This window comes from Ornithorhynchus anatinus, chromosome 2, assembly GCF_004115215.2.
Source record: "Ornithorhynchus anatinus isolate Pmale09 chromosome 2, mOrnAna1.pri.v4, whole genome shotgun sequence".
In the NCBI taxonomy this organism is placed as follows: Eukaryota; Metazoa; Chordata; class Mammalia; order Monotremata; family Ornithorhynchidae; genus Ornithorhynchus; species Ornithorhynchus anatinus.
In genome coordinates, this window is record NC_041729.1 from 33,829,422 (window position 1) to 33,846,968 (window position 17,547).

General features: G+C 49.1%; 1 protein-coding gene across 1 annotated transcript in view; it reads left to right on the forward strand.

The window, feature by feature from the left end:
* LOC114809151 (DNA topoisomerase 3-alpha-like) overlaps positions 1–15,666 on the forward strand; it is a 25,227-nt gene extending 9,561 nt beyond the window's left edge. Inside the window, 17 exon segments of the mRNA XM_029058288.1 lie at positions 654–827; positions 1,799–1,969; positions 3,130–3,200; positions 3,202–3,231; positions 3,648–3,722; positions 4,973–5,055; positions 5,449–5,515; positions 5,517–5,630; positions 5,633–5,659; positions 6,280–6,465; positions 7,161–7,290; positions 8,244–8,357; positions 8,481–8,646; positions 10,484–10,627; positions 10,921–11,043; positions 12,270–12,949; positions 14,206–15,666. Coding sequence (XP_028914121.1) covers positions 654–827; positions 1,799–1,969; positions 3,130–3,200; positions 3,202–3,231; positions 3,648–3,722; positions 4,973–5,055; positions 5,449–5,515; positions 5,517–5,630; positions 5,633–5,659; positions 6,280–6,465; positions 7,161–7,290; positions 8,244–8,357; positions 8,481–8,646; positions 10,484–10,627; positions 10,921–11,043; positions 12,270–12,949; positions 14,206–14,381 — 2,531 coding nt within the window. The 3' untranslated portion in view covers positions 14,382–15,666.
* The last annotated feature ends 1,881 nt before the right edge of the window (positions 15,667–17,547 follow it).

Sequence of the window (17,547 nt, forward strand, 5' to 3'; positions counted from 1 at the left end):
GTTTCCCCAGCCTTCCTCCTCCTGGGCTTTCCCCCTCTTTTCCCTGGTGTCCTTGGGGCTCCCCCGCTCTGACCCTACTGTCCTACGTGTCTCCGATGGTCCCAGTTCCTCAGACCCCAACAGGGCAAACTTCTCCTCTCCCGCTGCCGTCCACCTGCAGACCCCCATCTCTGCCCTCACTTCCCCTTTGGGTCTTAGCAGTCCTAGCTTCTTTTGCCACCACCCAAGACTTCTCTTCTTACCTCCCCCGGGATCCCCTTTACTCTAAGTCTGCCACTCTCGGGGATTGGCTTCTCTTAATTCCAGCATCTCATCCCACTGCTCCCTCCTAACCAACTCATCCTCAATGGTATTTATTGAGCTCTTATTGTGTGCAGAGCACTGTACTGTTTGGGAGAGTACAGTACGGCTGAGGTGGTAGACATGTACTGTGCCCACCCTGAGCTTACTCTCTGGAGGGGTCTCCAGAGCCCTGTATATTTCCTCCGTACTGTCCTGCCCAGAGATTTTGGTTTGGCCTTTTGATCTCCTCCCAATCCAGCTTGACTGTCAAGGCATGAAATTAAATATTGTGGTTTTACGTGACCGTTTTCAAGATATATCTCGGCTGTAGTAGAATTGAATTGGACTAAATTGAATCGGACATTTTGAAGCTGATATCTGTGCCTCTGTCTGGTTGACAGTGAAGCCGAGCCTTCAGGTTTTCAGAGCCCGTTTCTCTGAGATCACCCCCCGGGCTGTCCAGCTGGCCTGCGAGACTCTCACTGAACCGGATCAGAGAGTGAGTGATGCTGTGGATGTGAGACAGGAATTGGACCTGAGGATAGGTGAGAAGGAAAGAGGGAGAGGTTGACCTTCAAGCTGCCGGGGTGGCTACAGTTCCTTGAGATTTCTTCTCCACTTTGGGGTCCACAGTAATGAGCCAGAGAGGTCCTGATCCGGTAAGGTTTTGAGGCCAGTTTAGCTCCTTGCTTTAGGAAGCAATGTGTTCTGTTGAAGTACGGAAACCAGATCTTGAGGAACTCGGTGGGTGCATCAGTCAAGAATGCTGAGCACCTCCAATGTGCAGAGTACCATGCTGATAGCTTGGGAGAGCTCAGTAGAATTAGTAGACACAATCCTGCCTTCAAGGAGTTTACAATCTAACAGGGGAGACAGCCACTACGTAGGAAGAAGCAATAAGGATTGGTACACAAATGCTGTGGGTAGGTGCATGCCCAAGTGCTTATGTGATGGGCAAGAGCTTAAGTGGCAATAGTGGTGGGGGGAGGGAGCTTGTTACTTGCAGGGAACATGTCTGCTAATTCTTTGGTATCATACACTCCCAAGCGCTTAGTAGAGTTCTCTGCATGTAGTAAGTGCTCAATATCATTGAATGAGAGATGAACGATCAATCTAGAAAGGCTTCCTGGAGAAGATGCTATTTCAGAAAGGCTTTGAAGCTGGGCAGAGCAGTGGCCTGTCAGAAATGAGAGCGGAGGGAGTTTCGGGCAAGGAGGGTGGGAGCAAGAGATCGGCTGGGGGAGAGGTGAAGACAAGGCACGGTAATTAGGTTGATTAGAGAGGAACGAAGAGTGCGAGCTCGAGGGTAGTGGGAGAAGAGAGTGGAGAAGGTGGAGGGAGAGAGCTGATGGAGTGCCTTAAAAGCCCAACGGTTAGGTGTTTCCACTTGAGGCGGAATGGAATGGGCAACTGATAGAGGTTTTTCTGAGACGTGGGGAGTTGTCCAAAAACGTATGTTGGAGAAAAATGATCGATCTTTGATATTAGTACTTCTTGTCTCTTCCCCACTTTGTAGGTGCTGCCTTCACTAGATTCCAGACCTTGAGGCTCCAGAGGATATTTCCTGAAGTGTTGGCCGAGCAACTAATTAGTTATGGTAGCTGTCAGTTTCCAACACTGGGTTTCGTAGTAGAAAGGTTCAAGGCCATCCAGGCCTTTGTGCCTGAGAGCTTCCATAAAATTAAAGGTAATTTGGAAATTTCAGGTAGGGATTAAAAAGTTATTTTCTAGTTAAACTGACAGAACTGGTCATTTTTTATGTTATAGAGGGATGGATGCCAGTGTTGCACTCAATAAATGGTATCTATTGAGAGCTTATATTTGCAGAGCACTGTACTACATGCTTGGGAGAGTAGCGAGTGTAGGCAGGGGCCGATAGCCTAAGAGAAGGGAAGTAGGTGTGGACCGTATGGAAAGAGGCCCGGGCTCTGGGAGCCAGAGGACTTTGGGTCCTCCCTGGGGAGTGATCCCTGTCCTGCTCCGTACCATGGTTGGCCTCTCTGGAAGTGGAGGAGGGTGGGAGTGGTGAAAGTACAGCTATGGTCCATTGCAGCCTCCTACCAGCTTTGATTCTGTCCTCCCGTGACTTCTCCCTGGAGGCCGGATAAAGAATATAGGAGGGCTTCTGGGGCAGGGGCAGGGCAGCTGGAGGCCGTTCTTTTTGGAGAATGCCTGTGAATGACAGTGGCCAGGGGAACAAGAGATAGGACTGGCCCATACTCGCCTGCAGGGTTCCTAGAAGGCCCCAAGCCTCTCGCCCATCTGTAAGGGGCAGGATAATTATAATCATATGGTATTTGTTAAATGCTTACTATGTGTTAAGCACTTTTCTAAGTGGTAGGGTAGATACAAGCTAATCGGGTTGGACCCAGTCCCTGTCCTACATGGGGCTCACGGTCTTAAAGGGGACTGAGGCACAGAGAAGTGAAGTGACTTGCCCAAAGTCACCCAGCAGATAAGTGGCCAAGCCAGGATTAGAACCCAAGTCTTTCTGACTCCCAGGCCCGTGATCTATCTATTGGGCTACGGCCCTGGAGGCCGCCCCCTTCACTCCTGTCTGCTTCTGTGGCGATTGCTGGGGGCCACTGCTTGATTATGGCACAGAGCTGAAATTTTTGTGGGGAGGGAGCAAGGCCTCTTGTCTGTCAGGCCTTCTACATCTACCATTCCATTCGAACACGGGGTCTTCCCATACCCCGGTTGTAAACCGGGCAGACTTGAAGTCCTTGGGTCTTCTGCTGCACGTGCCGACTGCTTTTTTTTCTGTTGAGAGCACTTTACGCTCACTGTACCTCCCACCTTCCCCTCAGTTACCATCGATTTCGGTGTTGTTTCCTCCCACCGCAGTGACTCACGAGCATGAAGATTGCCTCGTAGAGTTCAACTGGAAGAGGCATCGACTCTTTAACCACACCGCCGTGCCTTGTCCTCTATCAAATGTGCATCGAGGTAAGGGATGTCGGAAACGTCCCTCCACCCAAAAATGACAGACTGAACAGTTATGTCATTATTTTCTTTCCTTCGGCCAAGGAAACCGCAGCTCTTGAGCTCTGCTCTATGTAATATTTATTTAAGGTTTCAGGTCATCTTTAAGAGTATGTCTAGGGTTCTGGCTCATTTCTTCAGCTCCCTGTCAGAGTGCTTTTAGACCATAAAACCTCCTGCCCGTCCTGGCTACGGCTGATATAATGTCCTTCTTTCACTCTCCAGTGCTTAATGCAGTGCTTGGCTCAGAGTCAACCCGACACTTGTCTGTAATAGTAATACATGTTGGACCAGCAACCGTCTTACCCACTGCTACGTAGATGTCAGGAAGGAGGTTAACAAAGGATTCATTTGGATTCTTTTTCTGCTCGGATCTTCAGGAGCCAACGGCGACAGTAGTGGAAGTGGGGAGTAAGCCAAAGAGCAAATGGAGGCCCCAGCCCCTGGATACCGTGGTAGGTTTACCGCAGGAAGTTAACAGCTGCTAGTTATATTTTCTCACGTAGGTGATGCATCCTCTATTTCTTCCAACACTGCCTCATACACTATCCAGATGGAAAGGTATTGCCTGATGAAATAGTTCCTGCTTCAAAATATACCCAAAAGCCCAAACATGGTCACTGGGGGCAATTACTTGTTAAATCAGTACCTTTGCCCCACCCAGAGGAGACTCAGCACTAGGCCTCCCTCCCTCCCTCCCTCCCTCCCTCCCTCCCTCCCTCCCTCCCTCCCTCCCTTCCTTCCTTCCTTCCTTCCTTCCTTCCTTCCTTCCTTCCTTCCTCTCTCCATTTAAAATTTTCAGCTCTAGGCACAGATTTTATCCACCATGAGGGGGTCGTGCACTGCAGCATTTTCTAAAGCAGTACGCAGGAAACTGGTGGCATTGATCTCTTACGGTTAAGTGTTGCCGTCTTTTCTTAATAAAACATTCATTGAACACCAGCCCTAGGAAAGAGGCTTACCAAAACTTAGTCTCACACCTGGGTCCTCCTCCCTGGGATATTTTCAGGAAAGATATGATAAAGGTCAGGGGACTTCCAGGACCTTGCACAATCCTTTCAAAAAATTTTCACATCTTCCAAGTGGCATTCAGATTAACGGATATTCATCTGACCCAACATGTCGTTCTCTTCCAGTCGACAGGAGGTCAGCATTTCCCCCAGGTGACAGCTCTGTTACCTCTTCCACACTCTCCCTCCATCCTTCATAATCCCTACCAAATGTGTGTCCAGATGTCGTATCTTGCCTTGTCTCATGCTGTGGAGTCGTCTCCGACCCATAGTGACTCCATGGACACATCTAGTCCAGAACACTCACTTCCATCTTTAATCATCCTGATAGTAGATCCGTAGAATTTGCTTGGTAAAAATATGGAAGTGGTTTACCATTGCCTTCTTCCACGCAGTTAACTTGTCTCTTCCCTTGACTCTCCATGCCGCTGCTGCCCCTTCACAGGTGCGTTTTGACTTGTAGCAGATTGTCTTTCCATTCGCTAGTCACTGTCCAAGCTAGGAATGGAATGGGTATGCCTCTGCTTGACTCTCCTTCCCCGTAACCAAGACTGATAGAGTACTGGAAACTCTACAGGTGCCATCCTGAAAGGGAAAATGTCCACGTACTGTCCCAAACAGTAAATTGTATGGCTGTTTCAGTCACCAATTCAGGCAGCTGGTCTCCCTGATGTGACTTTCTAATTGATTAACAGGAGCTCGAAAAACTGGCCTCACGCAAGTTGAAAATAAATGCTAAGGAAACCATGAGAATTGCAGAAAAGCTCTACACTCACGGGTGAGTATCTGGGATTTGAGAGTTGGAACTGGGGTAGCCGGAAAGGGACCCATGCTTTAAGAAATAGAAGGGGTGGCTAAAACCTAAAAGAGCCATCCATCATTCTCAGTAAAGAGAGAGATCCGCTGGTTTCCACTTCTCCGCCTTCCCAGCTTCCCTACCAGAACGTGTCCTCTTTGAAGATGATGTACTTGTTGAAGTGTACTTTCCTCAGTGCTTAGCACGGTGCTCTGCATGCAGTAAACACTCAGTAAATATCCTTGATTGATTGATGTCTCAATTGGAGATATGCGTCTGAATCCCGCAGATGACACTAGCAGCTTTTGCTGGAATTAAAGGGCCCACAGGGGTCGGATTAATCCACCGTTCCCCCTCACCTCCCTCTGTCCTAAGGTACATCAGCTATCCCCGAACCGAGACCAATATTTTCCCCAAAGATCTGAACCTCGTGGCGTTGGTAGCAGCAGCAGACACAAGACCAGCACTGGGGAGACTTCGCCCAGAGAATTCTAGACCGGGGTGGGCCGACCCCTCGCAATGGGAACAAGTCAGATCAAGCTCATCCCCCCATTCAACCCCCACCAAATACACCTGTAACCTGCAGGTAGGTCTAGAGCTGTTCAACGAGCTCTCTCCATTGAAGTATGTAATCAAACAGACGGCTGGGGTTCTCTCCACCGAAGTGGGAAACCAGTCAGAACGGACCACTGGACCAACGGGTGAGACAGGGTTCATTTATCAAATGTTTCTAAGTTGTTGACATTTACTCCGAGGGTTTCTTCTGCTGACGTTTTGGAAAGTTGCCAATCCAGCATTTCTTTTAAAAGGAGAAACACAGAGTCTCTTAAAGACCCATTACCTGTGTACTTTCAAAGAGAGGTGGCATGTCAAGAAAGGGATGAATCTAAATGAGCCTCCATACTCACATCTTCCCTGTAGATCCATTTGACCTCTGTAAGACACATATTATGTTAGGGAAATTTTTTCCTTGTCCCCCATGTGAGGCTCTCCCTTGGTGGTTGCTGCTTTAGGGGTATAAAATGCTAGACATGGAGCGGCATCTTCATTCGGTCCTTCGTAGAACAAGGGGAGGGAATAATAGCCTTGGGTGCTAAGGGCCTGTGGGCAGTGTTTTCAGGAAAATCGCATTGGCTGTAAGTAGCTTCTGAGTTTTGATTTTGCTTTGGTTTTGGAGAGACAGTTCCGTCATCTTTCTTTCATCAGGGGGATGAACAGCGTCTGTATGAGTTTATCGTTCGCCATTTTCTGGCTTGCTGCTCCCAGGATGCTCAGGGGCAAGAAACAACTGTGGAGATTGACATTGCTCACGAACGCTTCATTGCTCATGGACTCATGATCCTTGCCAGAAACTACCTTGAAGTTTATCCATATGATAGGTGGAGTGATAAGGTAAAGTGGGGTAACAGCAGAGCCATATAGAAAGAGCACGGGCTAGGAGTTGGGAGACCTGGGTTCTAGCTCCGGTTCCACCACTTGCCTGCTAGATGATCTTGAGCAACTCACTTAACTTCTCTGTGCCTTAGTTTCTTCATCTTCCAAAAGGGAGATTAATTACCTGTTCTCCCTTTCCCTTAGACTCTGGGGCCCATAAGCAGGCAGGGACCGTGTCTCATCTGATTTTCTTGTATCTACCCCTCTGTTCAGCACAGCACCTGGCACATACTAAACAAGTAGTCAGTCATATTTATTGAGTGCTTTCTGTGTGCAGAGTACTGTACTAAGTGCTTGGGGAGAGTACAGTATAACAGAGACTGTAGACGCATTATCTGCCCACAGCAAGCTTCCAGTCTAACACCTCAATCATCATTATTATTATTATTATTGGTGGATCCAAGTTTAGTGAAAGATGTTCCATTTGGGGGAACTGAGTTATTAAAATCAGATATTGGGTTCTTTGGGTTGCCGTTTTGCCAGATACCCGCCAGAGCCATTGTCTTTACAGTTGAGGGTTTGATTAAGTTTGCAAATCTCATCATCCTCTTTGGTTTTATTTCAACTTGTTTGGGTTATTTCCCCCTTTTCAAAACCTGGAGCTAGTTTTTTCCATGAATGTCTTAAGGGTGACTTTCCTGCTTCCTCTTTAGGTCATCCCCATCTATGAGAAGGGATTTCGCTTTCAACCCACAACCGTGGAGATGGTCGAAGGAGAGACCAGCCCACCTCAGTTGCTCACAGAAGCCGATCTCATTTCCCTCATGGAAAAGCATGGCATTGGTTAGTATATATCATTAATGGCATTTACTGAGCGCCTCCTGTGTGCAGAGCACTGTACGAAGTGCTTGGGAGAGTGCAGAGCAACAGAGTTGGTAGATAAATTCTCTGCCCACAGTGAGTTTATAGTTTAGATGGGGAGAATGTATAGAATCTAGGAAATGTAGAGAAGTGGGCCTAGGGTACAGAGTACAGTCCTGGTACTCAGAAGGACCAGTGTTCTAATCCTTCCTTCAACGCTTATCTGTTGTGTGACCTGGGGGAAGTCACTTAGTTTCTGTGCCTCAGTTGTCTCATCTCTAAAATGGGGATTAAGACTGTGAGCCCCATATGGGACATGGACTGTGCCCAACCTGATGTTGTATTTACCCCATCAATTTGTACAGTTCCTGGCACATAGTAAGCATTTAAATTCCATTTTAAGAAAGTGTCCAAGTCTACAGGCCTTCGGCGGGTGGTTCAATTTGTTGTCTTAGCAATAAAAAGCACTCTATATGCTCACAAGGTGAGACACTTTCCTTGTCAATAGGTCATAAAAAATGAAATCAAAATCTGTTCTTCCGAAACAACTTGAAAGGAATTGTCCAGCTTTGATTCTAGTACGTTCTACAAATGAAATCATTCATCTCTTCTTCAGCTGCTCCAAGCCACCTCCCCTATATTATCATCAGTTTGATAAATTGGGATTTTTCAAAGATGTTTAACTTGCTGGAATGCCCCTAGGAGATTGTCCATCCTGACCCACTGTCCCCCTATTCAACGCAAAGACAGACGACCAGAATTGGTGCAAAATCCACAGAGGAGTAGGAATCTTAACAGGGTCAGAGTGGCTTATGACAACTTGGTGGGCCCCAGCCAAATTTGGCCAAAGCTAAACCTAGGAAACCTTCTGCAGCCCTTTCGAGCTGTTGTCTTGAACGTGCTGGATTCCAAAGTGACTGAGAAATCACTTCTAGGCACAGATGCCACCCACGCGGAGCACATCGAGACCATCAAATCACGGATGTACGTGGGACTCACGGCAGACAAGAGATTCCTCCCGGGGCATCTGGGCATGGGGCTTGTGGAAGGTAAGGGCAGACCACCACGGTGATGGGGGGCCGGCGGGGGTGGGGATATTTTACCAGTGGTCTTACCGGATATTCCTAGTGGAATAGTTGTAGTTTACTCAAAGGTCAAGTGTCCCTCCTCAGGATATGATGCCATGGGGTATGAGATGTCCAAACCTAACTTGCGGGCTGAGCTGGAGGCCGACTTGAAGCTCATCTGTGAAGGGAAGAAGGACAAGTTTGTGGTTCTAACGCAACAAGTTCAGAAATATAGGCAAGTTTTCATTGAAGCAGCGGCCAAAGCCAACAAGTGAGTACCTAGGGGACGTTTGCTATCAGAACAACGTTCCGCTGGATCTCGTCAGAGATTACCGGGCATTTGTGAAATGAGATGTTTGAATAAGAGTAGAAAATAACCACCACTGCCTGGGGCTAGCCTTATGCTGAGGACAACATTTTTCAGAATCTGGGTGTTTCATAACAGTTTGACTTATCTCAAGCATTGGCAGGCTTTGGTACTTGTAAATTTTGTCAAAAGCATTAGGCTGAGAGTGCAGATGGAAATTATTGCATGAGATGGTGTCTTCCTCTGTGCCTCTTGATTGTTCGTGGGCATCCCCCCGATTGTGACAAACCGTCTAGGAAGGACATCTGCAGTGGCTTTGCCCTTCTCCCCTCACTCCACTGCCAGAACGCTGAGAACCGTGCTAAGGCCAAAAGGTTTCTCTGGCTGACATTCTTGTATGCTTCTAGTTTTGAAACAACAAGCGCCCAGTTCAGACCAAGCTGGTGTATCCAAAACCATATGTGCCCTCTCCCCTCTGTGGAAGAAAACTTAAACTAAAAGGGTATGTCAGAGACAAGGTTATTATTACTAGCGCTTCTTCCAGCACTAGTAGGGCGAGGCGGTTGAGTGGCCGAGATTCCCCTAAGATCAGCAAAGTTCTGAGCAAACCAGAGCTTCCTTTTAAACAGTACAACTTCTATTTTACTCAAAGTACAATACGGAATAAGTATATCAGAATGGTCAGCAATACCCTTTGGGGCAAGGTTCTCAAAGTGATTAGACCCTCTCAATCCCACTAAAGGAGTAGCTTCATCTTGTTTTCAGCTACTCCTAGAGAACCAGGTGAAGGTGTGTTGTGAACTGGATTGTCTTGGTAACCAGAGGCTGGTCTACAGCTGAAAAGGTTCAGGGAGAGAAGGGGGCAAATACAGGACTTTGACCATTATGCTTCCATACCTCCTAGGAGAGTTCCTTAAGGGTTCCCCTGACTGGTATCAGGCAGTCCTCCGTTTCAGAAGGCGGTCCTCTACTTCAGAAGGCGGCCGTGACCTTGATCCGAATTGAGCAATGCAATTGCAGGCGGTCATTCCTCCAAATTGCCAGACTGAGAAACCCGTGGTAGTTGTTGGGAGTTTTGTGTTTTCGTTTTGTGTTGTGGAGGGTGGATAGTTTGAGGGTGCTTCTCAATTTAGCAAGACACAAGCATTACATTTTGCAGGAATAGCATGTTTTTCCCTGTCCACATTTGCAAAAAAACCCCACTAACGACTCAAAACAACTGAAAGTAACAGTCAGATTGATCCTATTGACTCTGTTCAGATTGCATTTGGAACCGTAGTGTGTTGTTTATTTGCCACTGCTTTCACAATCCAACAGTTGTGTCCCCAGGAAGGAGTGGGGTTGGCGTGCCGGCCGGCTGGCCGGAGCCCAGCTTTTCCACTGGAGCAGCTGCACTGACTCAGTCACCACCCTCACTGGAACAGAAGTAACCGACCCCTGGAGAAATAGCGTGGCTTAGTGGCCAGAGCTCGAGCCTGGGAGTCAGAAGGACCTGGGTTCTAATCCCAGCTCCGTCCCTTGTCTGCTCTGTGACCCTGGGCAAGTCACTTCACTTCTCTATCCCTCAGTTCCCTCATGTGCAAAATGGGGATTACGACTGTGAGCTCAGTGTGGGACAGGGACTAGGTCCAACCTGATTAACTTGTATCTACCCCAGTGCATAGAACAGTGCTTGGCACATAGTAAGAGCTTAACAATTACCATTATTACTTATTTTAAATAGAAGAGGAGCCGAGTACTCTCTATCCAACCTCTCACTAATGGCATTCTCATTTCCTTCTCCGGGCCCCTTCTTTTTCAGACTGGACGAAGCACTATCTCAGTACTTTGGGGAAGCGGCAGAAGTGAGCCAGCAAGAAGAAATCTACCCAGCAATGCCAGTGCCCATCAGGAAATGTCCTCAGTGTAACAAGGATATGGTTCTCAAAACCAAGAAGAATGGCGGGTAAGTGCAGTCTGAGTAGGGTTGGCAAGCGAGAGTCGGTGGAGGTGGGGCTGTGTCCCGCACCCCTCTTGGTCCAAGGCCACCAAACCGGCCAGAGCAATGGCCCACCGTGGCGGGGAAATACGGACTAAGCGGCGAAGCCACACAGCTAGCGGATAAGAACCAGGGCTTGGCCACCGCTTCTCTAGACTGGCTTTTGGGGCAGAAGGGAAACGGGCCCGAGAGCCTTCATGTTCCATCCATTGCAGTGACGAGAACATTTTTAGGTCATCCTGGCCCTGTGTCTCTCCTAGGTTCTACCTCGGTTGCCTGGGTTATCCAGCCTGTAAAGCAGCAGTGTGGTTTCCCGACTCTGTCTTGGAAGTGAGCAAGGATGACAGTGTGTGTCCCGACTGTGTACCTCATCCAGTTTACAAGTAAGATTTTTACAGAATGCCTCCAACCCAGAGAGTTAATGTTTGACTTCAAATTCTTTTCCTTTCTGCAGGGGTGGGTAGAGAAGGTGTATTTCTGTGGGCAGCACAGTCAGGGAAAAGGACTGCGAATAAGGCCTGGCCAGGGGATGTGGGGACGTGAGAGACAGCGTGGCCTAGTGGAAAGAGCCTGGGCGTCAGAGGACCTGGGTTCTAATCCCGGCTCCGCCGTTTGCCTGCTCTGTGACCTTGGGCAAGTCACTTCATTTTTCTGGGCTTCAGTTACCTCACCTGCGAAAGGGGGATTAAGACTGTGAGCCCCAATTGGGACATGGACTGTATCCAGCCTGATAAGCTTGTCTCTACCCCGGTGCTTAGGACAGTGCCTGCCACATAGTAAGCACTTAACAAATACCTTAAAATGAATTTTAAAAAATAAAAATACTTGTGCTGGCACATTCTGGCTTCCCAGGAATGGGCAGAAGGGCTGTACCTCAGGATTGTTTTCAAGCTTGCTAGGTCCAACCCTGAACTCCACCACCTCTCCATTTGACTTTATACCAGAAGTAACGTGACAGTGTTAAATCACCCTGTTCTCCTGCCCAGGGTTTGCCTTCTCGTAGCTGGTTCCTGTCAGACACCACACCTTAGGTATACAGTTGTTTCTTCTGACACCGTGCTGCCTTGCCTCCAGACAAGCTCACATCGATGGAAGAATGGTCCCTGGTTCCCCAGAGGCATTCTAGTCAAAACACGTGTGTTTCGGCAGAATGGAGCATATTCGCTCAGGTCACTTTGACACTTTATTGCCATCATAATTCAGCTCTGAAGTAAATAGAGCCTTTCATCAGGAATATCTCGGGCTCTATGGAGTGGCAAATGGCACGTGTAGAAGCTGGAACTTAAAGCTTCTTGAGTCTGGGCGATTAGGCAGGGTACTTGGATTTGCTGTCCGGTTCTAGCTTGTGTCCCAGAGGCAAAAGGAGTCCCCCGAGCTGCCCATCCGGCCCCCCAGCGTGAGGAAGCCAATGCTCCCCGTGATCTGGACTGAGCCGTTAAGTCACCTCGGATTTGTGTTCCCAGAGGCCTGTAGGATACTGGTGGCTGGGGAAAGGCCTGGAGTAAACGCAGCTCTGGGTCAGAGAGGCAAGAGCCGCGTGGGGAAGGTATTCAGATTCCTGTGGCATTGGAATTTTAACATTAAAAAAAAAAATCTTGTCTGTCAACAGGTTGAAATTCAAATTCAAGCGCGGCAGTATTCCCCCAACTATGCCACTGGAGTTCGTTGGGTGTATCGGAGGATGCGATGAGACCCTCAGGGAGATCCTGGACCTACGATATTTTCAAGGTCCCCCAAGAGCCCTCCATCCGGCCAGCCACGTACAACTTAACCAGTCCCTAAACCGAATGGGGAGTAGATACAACCACCAACCCAGGCCACCCCCTGAGGGACGGAACAGACCTCCCAACCCCTCCTCCGGGACTCACCTGTCGTTCCCCGCTGCCGCCGAAGGGAGCAACTCCGTGATGTGCAACTGTGGCCAAGAGGCGCTGCTGCTTACAGTCCGGAAGGACGGACCCAATCAGGGCAGGCAGTTTTACAAATGCGGTGCAGGTGCTTGCAATTTTTTCCTCTGGGCTGACCAGCAGGCAGAAGGTGGCGCCTCAGCGGAGAGGAGGACGGCGGTGATCCCGGCACCCCCTCCCGCCGGAGGAAGCCGGGAGGGATACGGGAGCTCCGGAGGTGGCGGAGACAGCGGGGGCGCCGTCTGCATGTGCAACCAGCCGGCCATCACCCGGGTAGTCCAGAAGGATGGACCCAACAAGGGACGCGAGTTCCACACATGTCAGAAGCCGAGAGAGCAGCAGTGCGGTTTCTTCCAGTGGGCAGATGAAAATATGGCACCAGGTGAGAATGGTTGGGAGATCAGGAAGGGCATCGCTTGAGGGCATGGGGGGCTGTTGCTCCTTCCCAGAGGGGGGGTGGGGTGTGTGAATGTGAGAGAATGAACAGCTGACATTTGCTGTGCCATTGCAAAGTGGGCAGGAGAGGAGGATTGTTGGGATTGTGGTGGGGGTGGGGAGAGCGTGGCCCAGCACACCGCCTCCCCGCTATCCCCCAAACACACATACACATCTTGTGGCTCTCTGCACTAGCTGGGAACTAAGCTGTGGGGAACCCAAATAAGGATGTGGAGGATTGGAGCATGATTTGCACTGTAGACACCAAACTAACAGGCCATGGTCCTTGGACAGGAGCCTAGATATGGACCTCAGGACCCTGTCTGAGATGAAAAATCCCTGAGTTAACTTGGGGCAAAGCCCCAGGACTGGAAGCAGGAGTCTGGCCATCACTTTGGGGGCACCACTTCCATGCATGCATTATGGATTTATCCATGCTGACTTGGGCAACCCAGCCAACCTCTCTGGGCCTGGGATTCTGCTGCTCCAAAATGAAAAAGTACACACCCACCCACACACTATCCACTACTTTTGAAAGCCTAACTGTTAAAGGAAATAGGAGGGTGTGAGGCGAAGGATGTATTACTACAGGTTGAACCTCAACCTCCGATGGTAGTCTATGGGCCACTTCCACAGTTGGCTGCAGAGTTGGGACCGGGGCGGCTAACCTTCTTGGGTGTCAAAGGAGGTGTCCCCTGTTTCTCCCCCACCAAACTGCACCCATTGGGGGCTGCACACCCACCTCCCGGCTTTCTCCTCCTTTAGCTCAGAGGACCTTGATTTGACGGTCAGATCCAGGGCTCCACCAATAGGCCACCAAAATGGCCGACCTCTGGTGAATGAGGCCCATCAGAGCCTGCATGCATCCTCCATTCTGGGAGGGAGTGGGCCGCAGGTACCCTCCCGCTGCCGTTTTTGGCTCTACCTACCTTCCAGAACCTTGCACCTACCTCCAGGAGTGGCTGGAGAGGGTCTCTGGGCATCGACCAGTCGATCGTCCTATCTTTCCTAACCCTAATTTCACTGTGTTCGCCCTTCTAGGGTGAATAAACCTCAGCTGTAGTTCACCTGTGACTCTGTAAAGAGCATTCTTATCCTTTCGGAGAAAGCCGCTAGCTGATGTAGGTACTAAACAGCATCTTCAGAGCTTTGGGGCTGGCCCTCCCCACGCTTCTCCGACCCTCAACTTGCCTCTCTCCACAGGGACTGTTTCCGCACAAGGGTTTGGAGGCAGAGGTCAGCAACGCGGGCCAAGAGGGAGAAGCAAAAGACCTGGAGCCAATTCCACAGCCACCAGGCCCACCTCCAAGAGACCACGTACTTGTGGATTGTGCCACCAGCCGGGACATACGCGGGTCTCCTGCCCTCAGAATAGGTGACGGGGGGCCAGGGGAACTGTGGCCCCAGACCCACCCGCTCCCTTAAGGACAATCAGTGGTTATTTTTGTAACAACCCCAGAAGGCTGTGCAACACTTGGAACAGCAGACACTGGGAAGGACATTCTAGAAATGCAGCCTTTTCCTGGTCGCCCTGTTTCACGTACATCGAGCCACGGATCTCATGCTGGTCTGTGACAAATCAACCGGTTTCGGATGAGCTCTGGACTGGCACAGGCCGAGGGCAACCTGCTGGCAGAGAAGATTCCCCCCCGCCCAGTTTTTGGGGTCAGGTTGTACTGCAAGGACTAAATACCTGTGTATACCAGTTTTCAGTCATCAGCAGCAGGAAATTCTCTCCTGCACTTGCACTTTAACAGATTGCTGCAACCTCAGAAAGCCCAAGCCGTCAAAAGTCGTTGAAGCTGGCCTTCTCCCTCAGGGCCCTAGACTCAGACGTGGCCTTTTGTCAGCTTGCGAGGGGAGGGGGCTCAGTTCGTGCACTGAAGTTGACACTGCTGACCAATCTGCTTGATGAACCATGGGGGACTCCAGACCACATCCCATCTGATCTCTACCTCTACCAAGGGGTTGACTGGATCCCTGAATGTCAGTAAAGGATGAGAGAGAGCAAGCCTTCATTAGCAGAGGTCTGAAGTTGTCAAAACAAGTGCGTTTCCCCTGCTCCCCCTCCCAAGAGCAACTCTTCCAGCCCAGAAGCTGCTAGAATTGTGTCCTGTAGCCCATGTGAAATAAAAGTATCTTTTAAATTCTTATTCCAAAAGGGCACTGAAGTTCTTAGAAATTTGAGGGAGAGTAAGGAAGCACCTTCTCCCACCTCAAAGTACCTGGTGATGGAGGAAAAGCTTTTGCCTTTTGGACCTCCACCCCACCAATTTCATAGAACGATTCTATCTGCCCTCCCAGCCTTCCAGGCTGCAAGCACCCGACCCCCTGGCTAGCAGTTGTAAGGGGAACAGACACAAAGGTGTCAGCTCTCTATACGTCAACATTATTGTGCAGGAGCTGTGCCTTCAACACCTCCATCTGTAGCAGTTGGCTTTTGCTAGGGGTCGAGTCTGATCCCACACACCCTAAAGCCCACCCCGCTGCTCGTGGCCTTTTCAACCTTAAAGCCAGCTGGGGTTCCTTCATCAAGACATTCTCGGACAGGAACTTGGCGGGTGAGGAGACATCAGGTTTCATTTTTCCTCCTCCGATCCCTCTGCGGAGCAGCTGCTGTCTAAAAATAAACCTCAGCTCTTCCTGGCAGCTGAAGACCGTTTACTCCAGCGCTGGTCTCTGGTTTCAAGTCAGACAGCAGGGCCAGAGCCCTGAGACCACTAGAGCTCCCGGGGGGCATTCTCACCTGGAGGAATGTTAAGAAAAATTTCTACCCCCGTCCCATTAAGAGGCTACATAATACCCTCTGACCAAACAACCTTAAGAATTTAATCCAGATACCCCTTTGTAAAACAAAGGAGCCTTCTCTCCTCCACAGGCAAGCTGAAACCGACACCCAAGTGACCTTAGAGCCGGTTAGCAGTCACCTGATGTCTAGAAGCAGTGGGGCCTAGCGAAAAGAGCCCGGAACTTGGAAGTCGGAGGACCTGGGTTTTAATCCCTGCTCTGCCACTTGTCTGCTGTTTGGTCTTGGGCAAATCACTTCCCTTTCTGTGACTTAGTTACCTCATCTGTAAAATGGGAATTCAATACCCATTCTCCCTCTTACTTGGACTGTGAGCCCCACCTGGGGACCTGATTATCTTGTATCTGCCCCAGGCCTTAGAACAGTGCCTGGTACATAGTAAGCGCTTAAAAAAATACCATTAAAAACAATATTGCTTAACAAATGCTGCAGTTATCTAGAGGGTCTTTAGTCTGTTTGAGCTGATGTATTAATAGACCAGAACACAGAGTTTCTAACAAAGTACGCTGATCGAGTCTCACTCCTTATATGGCTGCTGAGGAGAGAAACTGTTTCAATCTACACGGTACTAGTAGCCTTAGGGTTGTTAAAGCCTTGTTCTCTGAACTGCTGTAGCCTGGACAATAAGGTCCTTAGTAGGAAGGCCTGTTGAGCAAAGTTGCTACGTTAGTTTCTATGGCTCTCGTAGGTCAAAAACAGAAGAGGTCCACAATTTTTGGGTGTAAATGATTCCAAGGGCAAGCCCCTTTCCCAAGTGTTGTTTTCCTCCATTCTAATACGGGGATAGTATCACCTCTAGTACTATTGACTAGGAAGGTGAGGATTAGGTGACAAACATGGAGAGCAATGGAAGTTTCAGGAGTTAGAAAAAAAACAACCGCACAGGCTTACCTTGGAGAGTCAGAATTGCGTCTACAGAACTTTGACCTCTTTACCTTTGCCTTGTTACTTCAGCTCCTGAAGGGTCAGAGGTTGCACCACAAAGAAAAGCTAAGTGATCCCGAAAGATTCATGCTAGCTCTTAGTTACCACCCTCTCCCTCCTCCACTAAATCTTTATTCGACGTTTTTGAGATGAGGTAAACTGACGGAGGTATAAGTGACCAGCAGAGCAGCTGAGAGACAGGCAGCAGGAGGGAAATAGGAATAGAAACTCCTTTGACCTCTGAAAAGGAGTGGTCTTTTAAAATGATAAAGGAGAGGAAGAATATGATGTATCCCAGAAAGTCTGAGTGGTGGCATTTATTCCAGTTTTAAGTCACCGGGGTAGTGAGAGTGACTACATTGTATGAATGATAGGCTAAGATTCAGAGAAACTGAATTCTAGTTCTGGTGACTGCCCAATAGTCAGTCTGGTAATAATAATAATAATAATAGTATTTGTTAAGCACTTACTATGTGCCAAACACTGTTCTAAGCAGTGGGGGAGATACAGGGTACTCAGGTTGTCCTATGTGGGGCTCACAGTATTAATCCCCATTTTACAGATGAGGAAACTGAGACCCAGAGAAGGGAAGTGACTTGCCCAAAGTCACACAGCTGATAAGTGGCAGAGGCAGGTTTAGAACCCACAACCTCTGACTCCCAAGCCCATGCTCTTTCCATTAAGTCACGCTGTTTCTCGATCTGGAATTTAATGCATGCTTACTATGTGCAGCACAATCTTGGATAAGGCCTCTATTTCTTGCCTCAATTTCCCACTCCCATGTGTCAAATGGGAAGAACCTCTGCCTCTAGCCC